The 12,258-nt window shown below is 39.5% G+C and overlaps 1 protein-coding gene across 4 annotated transcripts; it reads left to right on the top strand.

Moving 5' to 3' along the window:
- The first annotated feature begins 4,128 nt into the window (after window positions 1-4,128).
- On the top strand, window positions 4,129-11,938 carry znf217 (zinc finger protein 217). Of its 4 annotated transcripts, XM_087170082.1 has the most exons (6): window positions 4,129-4,244; window positions 6,873-8,254; window positions 8,451-8,558; window positions 8,685-10,076; window positions 10,209-10,332; window positions 10,485-11,938. In XM_087170082.1, exons 1-5 carry the CDS (start codon window positions 4,144-4,146, stop codon window positions 10,319-10,321), a joined length of 3,096 nt encoding a protein of 1,031 aa, XP_087026208.1. In that variant the 5' UTR covers window positions 4,129-4,143; the 3' UTR covers window positions 10,322-10,332; window positions 10,485-11,938. The 4 variants fall into 4 exon arrangements, with proteins under 4 accessions (XP_087026208.1, XP_023248746.2, XP_023248744.1 ...); XM_023392978.2 differs by having other exon boundaries at window positions 10,209-11,938; XM_023392976.2 differs by lacking the exon at window positions 4,129-4,244 and adding an exon at window positions 4,786-4,904 and having other exon boundaries at window positions 10,209-11,938.
- The last annotated feature ends 320 nt before the right edge of the window (window positions 11,939-12,258 follow it).

The raw sequence follows: 12,258 nt of genomic DNA, 5'->3' as shown, positions 1-12,258 counted from the left end.
ATCAAGACAAATCATTTTCATGAACACAAATTAATGTACTAAACTTGAGCTAGTAAGGTGTGACACATGAGTCACACTTTGCTATGTTGGGTGTAGAGGCACATACTGTAAGCCTTACTCATCTATGTGTTGATTTGTAGAACTGACAGACAGGTGACAGTTATCTGACAGACACAGTCACAAAAAAGAAAATGGACCATGTAACTCTGACAGACAGAGAGATGACGGCTGGATATCAATATTTAATACTAATTTACATTTTTAGAGTCGATGAGACACGCCTTACGGATTAAAAATGTAAAACAAGATCTAAGGAATTGTATATTTCAGGCTAAGGAAGCGCTTCAAATCTTCTTTTACCTTTTATGGTGTAATTTCTATGATTGATGGCACAGTGTGCAGTCTTTGGAAGGATGTGTTTTAGATGGCAATGTCTGAGACCCACCATTCACCCGCCATTAAGTGATGAGTCTCAGCCCCCTCAAGGCATAACTCACACTGCTCCTTTGTTATCAATGAGAGACACTCTTCTTGTATTACCGTCTATAATAGGTGTGATCATTTTAAATTGTGCATCAAAGTAATTGCCGTGGCACTGAAGGTGAAAAAGTGAGGTATTACTTGCACAGTTAAGGCATGTGGTCGATTGTCTGTGCTTTTTTTCCCCCCTGAGGATTGTTTCAAATAAAGATGCAGTGGGATTGTTGTTGCCGCAAGTGTTGCTGGTATGAGTGAAGAGCTCATGTTCATGATAAAACATAAAGAATGGAAACAGCTGATGGCAGAAGGCTGTGAAACTGGGAGCTTTTGAAATATCTATTCTTGTCAAATCAATTGGGATATTCTATAAACATAATGTGCTCACACAATATTTCAACAAACCGAAAAGCATTACAAACATTTACCTACATTATCTTGAAATGAAAATCTTCACTGAACCCACACTGAACCTCACCACCAGTTTCTGATGTTTTCACTTACTTATACTGTTATTCAGAAATGTTATGTATCTGTGTGTCCTGACAGAAAACAGTGCAGACAAAGATAACAGCTGCATTTCCCTACATGCACTGTGCCAGAATTGTGAGCTTTTAAAGAGAAAGGCTTTTGTGTAAAATGATGAACGCAATCAAATTTCACGATGGCTGGTCAATCCATTCTGCACAATAATGAACCAAGAGGCTGTTTTGAAAATGGAAACAGTTATAGGTATGGATATAACTGTACACAGTGCACAGGATCTGCTCAACCACCATGTTGCTGCGGTTCATCCCAGGACAATGCATGTGACTGTGTGAATGCACTAAAGCTCGGAGGGGGTGGAACAAGTGAACAGTGGGCAGGGAGGCCTGACAGGAGGCCTGCTGTCAGGACTAATGTGCATCACGGCACCGCTCATTAGTAACAGGTCTGTTCTGCTTGATTCTGATCTGATAACAAATTAATAGAGGTGATCTAGCCTCTAAAGGACAAGTCTTATTCACTTTAACCAAGGGTGACTCATCAGGTCCTGCAGGCACAACATGCATGTTTATATGTGTTAGCTGTAGGCTTTCTAATGCAGATGCTCTCTAGTGATTTTCAGGGATGGTTTTTCAAGGGAGTTTTACATCCTGCCTGGGGGACAAAGCGTGTCCTACCTTTACTGTGCCATTCAAAATACTGAAACGTTTGCTTGATATTTAAATTATTTAACCTCAACTGAAACATAATATGGTCGAGGGTGTGCTGAAAAAAAGATTTTTAAAGCAAATGTCTTTTTCTTTTTTTGTATTTGGTTAGTTTGGCCCCTGAAAAGTAAAAAGAAGTAGAACAAATTGTACAACGGGATTAATCCAAGTACTGTTAAATATGAAAAAATATTCAACACTACAAACATAATGATGGCAAAGTATCTATTGACTATTTGCTCATTTGTTTCTTTTTGTATCATTTTCATATTGATTATATTGTATTTGCCAAACGTTTTGCTGCCCACTTATTTCAATTTACTTTATATTGTTTGAACTTTTTTCTATCTATGTATGGTCATTGAAAAGTCTGGAAAAAAAAAAAGTCTGAATAGTTTATACCTAAAAGCAGCATGACACCAGCAGCAGAACAAAGAGACTCCTCTTTTTCTCAATTTCTCCTCAGGAAAGAATCAAAAGTATTTCAAACATGTGCAGAGAAGATGCACCTAGGAATGCTTTCGGTGACTGATAAAATTTTCTCTGATGATCAGCAACACAACAGCTGGTTGCACTGAATAAACATTACCGGCGATGGGGGTGAGAGAGGAGATTATATATTATCAGTGTCTTTCAGGAGCGACACCAGGATTATGAAAGAAGCCAGGCTGTGAATCTGGAGGAGAACAATGCAGTCAGCTGCTCCTGACACGTCAAGACAAAAACAAGCCAGCACAGCCTTTTCCCATCCGTTGATTCAGTTCCTATCAGGCTGTCTGTCTTTACTGAATACATCATTATTCATTCAAGAATTTTTATTATTTTATTTTTTTTCAAAAAATGCTGCTTTATCTCTAATTAGAATTTACTGCTTTGGGTTTAATGATGAATGCATACATATATGTTTTGTGAAGAAACAATCTGAGACAATGAGTTTGGAAGATTTTGGAAGAGAAATTACATTAGCATAAAGTCAAACAATAGGACAAAGTTAATTAAATCAGTTAAAAGTAAACTATGTTTGCCCACTTGTTTCTGTCATTGCCACTGCAGATGATGAACGCTAAAATAACTGCAATAGAATCTATGATAAAACTGTCATCAACTTAAAGAAATATTTATATAGTTTAAACACCATCTCCATCCACATTGAGAGATTTTTTTTTTATGATCAGCTCAACATCTCTGGGCAATTTCATCATCCAGAGGCATCATACCGCTGCTCCAGATTGATAGCCTTTCACACAGCCTTTGTGGTCACAGAACAATGGGAAATGAGCGGGAGGCCTCGATGTGTCACATGTGGTGCCTTTGATTAACATACTAGACTTGTTTGTGTAACAGGATCTCGGGGTGAGGAAAGAATACCAAAAACTAAATCAGAGTATTGAATGGGGGTAGAAAAATGTTTTAATTTAGGGCAGCACATGTAAGTCATTGAGTCGTACTAATGCAAAACACATACAGAGTTGTCTTGTTTTGTATTATAGGTTGTAACCAACAGTTTTAGAAGAGTTGATAAGATAAGATAAACATTACAAATTGTTTTTTATGAATAGAATATGTATTATGTAAGATCAATTTGATGTCTTTATTAGTATCTGGCATGGACTCAATAATCACATGCATTACTTCATAGATGCATTTTGATGACATCTGCTTGCCAAACCTGCAGATCTACTTGTTGAACACCACATTTGTCTGACCTGCTTGGTAACAACAAGGATCAGAAAAAAACTTTTTAATTTAACCACAAAATAACTTAAACAGAGAGAGAGAGAGGGATCAGGCAACAGCCCAGCCTAATGTGAGAGATGGTTTTGGCAAATGGAGTCTCCCAGTCTTTGTTCACTGTTCCATTAGCTGGGAGTGGTTACTGATAAAGTTGTTGTTTTTTTTCTTTCAGACATTGCTGGCATTCAGGGGGAGGTTATGTGTGTGTCTCAATAATCAGTGTACACTATGGTTTTAAGCTTCCAGCACTGCCTGTTGTTTCTTTGCAAGGGTTTAAGAGTGGAGGATGAGCTGTTATTTAACTACACATTAGCCAGTGGGTACTACTGTAGGTGATGGCCTTTATCTCTCAACATTAGGGTATTAATTTTATATTTTCTTTTGTGTCCATTTGTGACTTTATAGTGTCCCTGTTAAAGTAAGATTTTATATATATATATATATATATAGTATTGTTGAGACTTTTTCTTTACTAGGCAATAGAAAGCTTTCCACTCTCTTTAAGATCACACATACACATTTACATACAACAGCATGAAGTATATGGGTTTATCAAGAGTGAAAAATCGAACTGGATATAAAATGGATTTACTCTGGGTATTTTTTTTTCACGATATATAGGAAATAGGAAGAACCTGAAATTTCTTATGACTCAACCAAGCAGCTTCTGCAAAAAAAAAAACCTCATGTATCTGTGAAAAGTTTGAGGCACCCCTCCCCCATCTCCACATGGTAGCTGATGCATGACGTGAGAGCGTGGAAGAAGAAGAAGAAGAAGAAGAAGAAGAAGAAGAAGAAGAAGAAGAAGAAGAAGAAGAAGAAGAAGGGCTACACTTTTAGGTAGGCTCAGTGCAGCATTACATATCACACGGTGTTGTTATGTAGTCCGTGGCTCTAAAACATTACACTAACCAGCTCTGTTGCAGTTTACAGATTATTAAAGAAGCATTTAGAGGTATTATCAACAGGCTAGCCCAAGGCCAGTAAACTAAACGGGAGGGAAAACACTATATTAGACATCACTGTATACAAATGGAAGTGTAAACCTGGGTGATATAAAACACAAAAGGAAGCCCACATGACAGTGTTTAAATGACCGAGACTGGGCATACCTGTTCAGACAAGTGGTGAGTAGCTGGGATTCAAAAGGATGTCATTTAAAAATACATTAGACAGATTCACTATAAAGCAACGCACGTTTTTTTTTTTTTTTTTTTTTTTTTTTTTTACAGGCGTGTTTTTAGTTAAGATTATGTGCACTAATCCTTTTCTGGTACTCACGACCACGTGACTTGCCCTATGGGTTTTGGGGGCTGGCGTGCACGCGCCCCATCTTCCCCCTCGAGAATCGTTGAGAGCGAGAGCGAGCGAGAGAGAGAGAGAGAGAGAGAGAGAGAGAGAGAGTGTGTGTGAGAGCGCGCGCGCGTGAGGATTCAACAGCTGCACAGTGAGGATTCGCCAAGTTGAACAAATATGATTCACATTCAAACAATTGAATAGGTGAGCTGTACGCCAGCAAACGCGTTGTGAAATGAAGAAGCCAAGCACACAAACAGCTTAAGCTCACTGACTTCAGTCGCTCGTAGTATCAGTATCATTATTAATCCGGAAATTCACAGTTGGTAGGTATTGTTTGGTGAGTTTCTACAGTTTGGTCGAAGTCGAGAGAGACAACAGAAAGTGTAGTTTTTTTTTTAGCTAACGTTAATGTCGTTAGAACCGAGTTGTGAAGTTCGTGGTTTAACGTAATTTGGCGACGTTAGCGTGTCGTTAAGTAACTCATCTAGGTTTAAGTTGAATAACTGGCATTTAAACAAATCAATAAGCAACAGCGTAAGTACACACGGTATGGTTGATGTTGATTTTGCAACACAATTGTTGTCATGAAAATAACGTTATTGCTGTCGGAACGTGCGGGTAGTTCAGTTAATGCTAGCTAAACGATAGCTTTTTATGAATTGAAGCGTTACCAATTAGACTTAATGCCAGCAACAGTAACTTGATTGATATCGATCTGTATCGCCAAGAACCTAATTCCTCGTGTTCTGCTTATTATGCACACATAGAAATGTAATAACTACTCCGTTAAATTTTACGAAGGACTTTGATGAAGTTAACGTGAAGTTACTTTGTGAACTCTGTGCTGGTACTTTGAGCATCCCCTCGCGAGTAAATTAGGTTAATGGTCTTCATGAGGGCTGTGCTTGCTTGAATAACAAGGTGGCTAACGCTGCCTCACACAAAGCGTGTATGTGCTTTTAAAATAACCCACACTGTCATTATCGATAGTTGCCTGTGCTCACCTGGATTATGTCCTAATAACACACAGGCAAGGTAATTTTCAGCCAGAAAAATAATAAATAGTAAATTTGGTACCGGGCTATGAAAGGTTATATTACCGAGGAGAATAGGGTTCAATTACAGGAATTACCAGAAACTTGCAGTTGGGATTTTCACCCTATCAACTACATTGCCTAGTTGTAATATTATATTGTTAACACAATTTCGATTGGGGGAAATTAAAATTGAATAATGTATAGATGCTACAATGGGCTGCTATATGCTATGTTCACAAAAAAAACTTTCATTTGCAGTCTTTGGACTTGCTGGTCCAGTGACTCTTCACTCTTCAGCCAATCAAAGTAATATTGTGGTTTTGAATTTCCTAATCTTTTTCTTTCTATACATAAGAAGTTCATTATACATACTGAAACACCTGCTGAAACACTTGCCAGGAAGTAGTCCCAGTGGTCACAAAACAAAAGGAAAAGAGAAAATTACACACGTGAATGTGAGTCAACCTGGCTGACAAGAATTGTAGGATAGGGTAACATAACTTTTTTTCTTAAACAAAAGCTTTTGATTTTCTGTCTGTTATTTAATCCTGTTAAATTCCATTCAAACCAAGTATCATAGATAATACTTTTAAGTTTTGTATAAGAAAAAATGCCAGATACTACAATAATGGCTTAACATATTAGTCTGTATTACTCTTTGATTAGTGTTTTCATTCAACTGCAATGTACTGTATTCTGCTATAACCATTTACTCTTAATTTGAAGTACTGTATTTTACAAAATCTTTTGTTTTTAACAAAAAAAAATATGAATAGGAATGTCAGTATTAACCTAAACATTGATATTAACCATTTTAAAGTAGTATGATTGTTAAAGTTTAGTTGACTGCTCACACGCTAAAGGTTATATAGATACTAAGAATAAAAAAATAATGCTTGTGAGAAGGAAAAACATTGTTTTCATACTTTTTATCAGTGGCCTGCATATAGAGGAAATGACTTGTCTGTGCAGTTGATTGCTAAAAAGATACATTTCCTGTGTCAGTGAGGGAAGGCAATTCTTTCTCAGTGGTGTGTTTAAAACAGATTTTATCTTAAATTAGGTAGTAACTACCTGATTCTATTTTGATATTGAGCAAAACCTTAAGATACTTATCCCATTTTTTCCCCAGGTTCCTAATAGTCTGGACATTGTATATAGCATTGTTGCTCCACCTTCAGAAGACAATGCCAACTCACTCGTTGCTGCCGCTTGTGGAGAGCCCAGATGGACTTGCCCAAGACATTCTGATTAGTAACAATGCAAGCATCCCAGGGCCTGGCTCCAGCATGACGCCACACACCACCAACTCAGAAAAGGCTGTGTTGCAATCTGGAGGAAGTGCACCGCTATCTTGTATGTTCTGTGATCAGACTTTTACTCATCAGGATGAACTAGGACCTCACGTATTAACACAGCACCCCACCACTTTCTTTGAACCCGCTGTGCTTCGAGTTGAAGCAGAATTCAGGATCCCGGGAGAGAGACCCCGTCCCAAACCAAGCAGCCTCCCTGTTGAAAAAGAGGAGGTTCACAGCTGTATTGTGTGTGGCCAAGTATCGCAAGATGCCAGTGAGCTGGAGACCCATATGAGGAAGCACAAGGACTACTTTACTTTCTGCTGCAATGTCTGTGGACGACGGTTTAGAGAGCCATGGTTCCTTAAAAACCACATGAAAATGCATGTAAAACCAGGGGCAAAGAGCAAGGCCCAGCAAGACCTGGAGACCCCGGTCACAGTCAATGGCATCGTCCAAGACCCTATTTCAGAGCCTGTAGTCACTGTTTACAAAATGTGCATGGTTTGTGGGTTTTTCTTCCCTGACCATGACAGTTTGGTTGAACATAGTAAAGTACATAATAGAGAGGTGGAGCATGGGAAAGGTAAAGACAAGGAGAACATGGATGCCACTACTGAATCCCTTGCAAAACAAGAAACATTTCTCAACAGTCTAAACCTTCTGCCTTGCCCTGCAGGAAATAGTTTGCAACATGAGAGATCATCAAAATGGATTCCCCAGTTAGATCCCTTCAACACCTATCAGGCCTGGCAGCTTGCTACAAAGGGCAAGATAGCAGTTGGTCCTAATAATACTAAAGATATTGGCCAGGAAGCCAGCACAGACAATGAAGACTGCAACTCTGATAAGGAGGAGTTGAATAATATTTGGTCTGAAGGCCAAGGAGACAAGGCTGTGAAAGAGGTCCTTGGGCGAGAGCTCCGGTCTCAGCAGCAGACTGTAGCAGAAAACCCAGGACCACAGCGGAGGTCTCTAATGCAAAAAGATAAGGACAAAGAAAGACCAACCACTTGTGAGGAATGCCACAGAACCTTCAGGACATACCACCAGTTAGTTCTTCACTCCAGGGTGCACAAGCGTGAGAGAGGCGGTGAGGAGAGCCCAACTTCTTCTCTGGATGGGAAGTTGTCAAGAGTAAGCCCACTGGAGCACGCAGAGGAAGGCTCTGAGGAGGGCTACGAGGAGGCAGCACTGACAGAAAACCTCGGTGCAGGTAAATTTAGGGATCATTTCAAACTCATGTTTGACCCATACTGTCTTGATTGTGATATAGGAATTGTTTTATTTAATGAACTCTGATACAAACTGCTCCCTCTGCTGGTATGGGTTGAGAACACATCTTGTGTGATTTTATTCTGTCATCTTCCTTTTTATGTATTAATTTTATGTATTTGTGTCTATTTTTGAAGGTGAAGATGGTTTTGATCGATCAAAAGTCAGATCAAAACAATGCAGTTACTGTGGTAAATCATTCCGATCAAGTTATTACCTCACAGTTCATCTGAGGACTCACACAGGTATTTTCAATACATTTGACTTGAATAATTTATGTATAAATATGTGACTTTATTTATTTTATCCAGTAGGTCTAATTGTGTGTTTTGAAATTCATAACTATGCTTATTTTTCACTGTTTGTTTCAGGTGAAAAACCGTTCAAGTGTGCTTACTGCGACTATGCTGCAGCCCAGAAAACATCACTGAAATATCACCTGGATCGTCGTCACAAGAACAAACCATATATTGAGATCCCCAGCAGACCCGTGCCATCAATGCCCTCTCCAAATGATGGAAAACTTGGAAATGACATTGAAAATCCTGCCCCAAATCGATCCAAACTCTGGGTTCCTGGAGCCAGATCGTGCACCAGTGGAACACCAGAGGACAGATTTGATAGTGTAGGTAGCAACCTTGGCAAACCGCTCGTTCAGATGAATGCTGAGTATGAGAAATTAATTGCTAAGTCCGCTAACTCCCCGACTGATGATGTGCTCATAAAGTGCCCTGTACCTGTTAACCTGAAGATAGAAAGGGAGGAGATAAAAGAAGAAAACTCTGAGGCCCCATTAAATCTGTCCTTAAAAGTGTCTCTCTCCATCCCTGCCAGTGCAGAACCCAGAAATGCATTAAGTCCAATTGCCTGTTCATTTTGTGCATATAAAACCATGTACCCAGAGGTTCTGATAATGCACAAAAAGCTGACTCATAAAGACAAGTCAGAGAGTACAAAAAAGAATGGATTTGCTGGCAGTTTGAAACAAAAACGTTATACAGGCTGCCCCCCTGCACTTGATGGGAAAGATGTCAGCCCACTTCCGATGATTGACAGGCGCCACCCTCGTCGAACCAAATCCCCACCCCCCCAACCTTCAAAACCACAAGAGAAGACACCTGTTAACCCACCTCCTGGTCCTAAGCGGTCCCCTATCCACGCACCCCTACACAATGTTGTCCAGGAGACTCAGCGTTACAGACAGAACATTGATTCACATCCTAGTCAGGAATCTCCCAGGTACACAGAGCTCATGAAGAAATCTAACACAGGCAGCAAGTTTGTAATGGACCGACCAGGCCCCCCAGACAGAGTTGGAATTGGAGAGAGGGGTTACCCAGCACGAAGTGGTGTCATTTGGCACTCAGAAGCTGCCAGGCTGTGCCTGTCGAGCCGATTTGGGAGCCTCCCCCAGATGGACTTTGGTGAACCCTCTAGCAAGAGACTGAAGTACACAGTACCTACAGGCAGGGAAGCTGACATCGGTGAGAAGCCTGGCTTTAGAGGACCAGCAGGGGATGGATCCAGCAGGATGATTATCTCAGGGAGAAGTGTGAAAACCACATCTCAAGGGTCAGGTCCATCCACAGTTCCTGAGATGTTGGGTCCTGTAAAAAATACAACCACAGCTATTGGAGGAGGTTTGGACACTGAGTGGAGCATGATGAACCTTCTGCGGCCCTACACAACCAATGACCTGGCATCTCTCTATCACAGCACACCAGCTAACCCCAGTCACGGAGGATTGTCCAACCCAAGAGCAGGTATGTATTAGGTTAGCTGCTTCAGAGGAGATGCATACAGTGGTAGGATTTAAAAAAAATTTAAAATAGGCTATTTTACAATCTGCATATTCTAGGAGTTTGTAGAGTTAACATAAAAGATTTTTTTCTCAGGGGGCAGAACTGTGCTGTACCAACACTTACCCACTCTGCCCAACCTGCAGAGGAGAGACCTCTCAGGGCCGTTTCCTAATCAACGCTATGGGGCTACTGACAAAAGTACCTAAAGTGCACCAAGGTAAAATGTTGAAAAATAATTTGAAATGCATACAGCAGGGCTTCCTTTTTTTGGATTTTCAAACTCTGACAAAAATCTTTGAAAAGTTTTACCCTGTTCTTGATATAAATGAATCAAGTCATATGTGAAATGCATTTTTTCCCTCTCTCTAGATTGAACTGTGCTGCTACCTTATTTTGGAAATTTGTTCAATGTACAGATTTAAGAGGAGAGATGGTTTGTGCTCAGAAAGTGTCTAGGCTCCCCTAATTTAATATTTTTTCAATAGAAGAAAATTTATGTTGCGTAGACATTTCAGGGCTCAGGCTTTCCGTGTATATTTTTTTCTTTTTTGAATGAAAAAGTGCAGGATATCTCTCTTTGAAGATATGATTCCACTGGTGTGCACTGTGATGTTTGTTTCCACTCAAAACTGTTGCTTAGTCCATATTTGACCCACACTAATATTCAGATACCTGTAAGTGTCTATGACATAACAGTAAAATTTGTTAGTGGGTTGACATAAATATATCTGTAAGCTTTCAGTACATAAAAATTGTATTAAGTAAAAACCTAAGAAGAATAATTTGTGTGAAAAATTGCTGCTAGGTTCACTTATTGTTGATGTCCGAGCAGTAATTAAGCACTATTCAGTTTTTTTTGTTTGTTTTCCTTTTCCAAAGCACTGGAGGGTGGGGATTTTCTGTCGAATAACTTGATGGCTTCGGCCCAGTGGTTTACAAAAAGGCCACAGTAACAAGTCCTTTGTTTGTTGAAGTGGTCTACCTCATGTTGTGCTCCAGACACTGTTATTCTTGTTAAGCTGCTGTAGCTATCATATCAGCTGAACCTCTATCTAGTTGTCTATTGACTACAGACATGTTTTGAGTATAACTAGATGGACCTGTGTTTGTTGGGCATCACAGTATTTGTCAAACACATAAAACACAAGCTCCTCTGGTGACAAAAAGCAGCTACTACTGAGGCCACATCGACCGATGGCACATGATTAACTAACACAATTTGGGTTGTGGATTTCTCTGATATACTTGGTATTTACAATCCCAGTTTTAAACACAGAACAGATTTCGTGGTTAATGTTTATCCTTTTGAAACGGCAAAGGGATATCATCTGCTTGAGTGGTGCCTAAAGTCCATAAGCTGTAAAATATACCAAATTTCAAGGAGTTCTGTTTGTGTGTTTAATAGTCATGCTGTATTTTTTTTAGGCTGCATATATAGTCACTGTTCAGGAGCTTGCTTTTACTATGCAGTCTTGAAAGGGGTGTTTTGTTTCAAGTGACAGCAGTCGGTCCCGGCTGATCATCAAGTGGCCTTTTAGATGTTGTATTACTGTGTGGTTTGGGGAAAAAAAAAAACAAAAGCAGCTATGTTGGTTAATGGCTCAATTAATTATACACTGTGAACAAAAAAAGTCTCAGGTTAACTCATATTTACAAGCAGTTTAGTCTACTGTTTAATTTAGTATTTTGCCACTTTGAAAGTCTTTGGTTAAGTTATTTGTTTTTGTTTGGTATTCACATTACATGTGTACTTATGTAAAAATTAAAATATTGTTTGAGATTTGTATGACACATTTGAATAATAAAGTGAGATGCGAAGCGCTCTTTGGCATTATTTGTCACTTCACTGACAGGCTCCTTGGTCACCCACATTCCACTCTCTGGGCACAGTTGGATGTCACAGAAAAACAGGTTTAGCTGTAGTTTTAGGGCCTTACCTGCACTTAATGAGGCAGTAATTGTTAGTGTTTGGTATGACAAACCTGTCTTTTAATTTTGACATTTGCAGGTCATATATACCTGTAGCTGAAATATTTGTTGTCATACAACTCAGCCATTTTATGGTGTTGTATCATACCTCTCTATAGACTACAGAGTAATATTCAAAGTGGGTTAGAGCAAATGATGTGCTGAGACCAAGAGT

The sequence above is a fragment of the Seriola lalandi genome, unplaced genomic scaffold (genome assembly GCF_002814215.2).
Source record: "Seriola lalandi dorsalis isolate HSWRI2012SDOR001 ecotype SW California unplaced genomic scaffold, Sedor1 jcf7180002054927, whole genome shotgun sequence".
In the NCBI taxonomy this organism is placed as follows: Eukaryota; Metazoa; Chordata; class Actinopteri; order Carangiformes; family Carangidae; genus Seriola; species Seriola lalandi.
The sequence above is the reverse complement of the archived record's forward strand: the minus strand, read 5'-3'. Positions and strand labels throughout refer to the sequence as shown.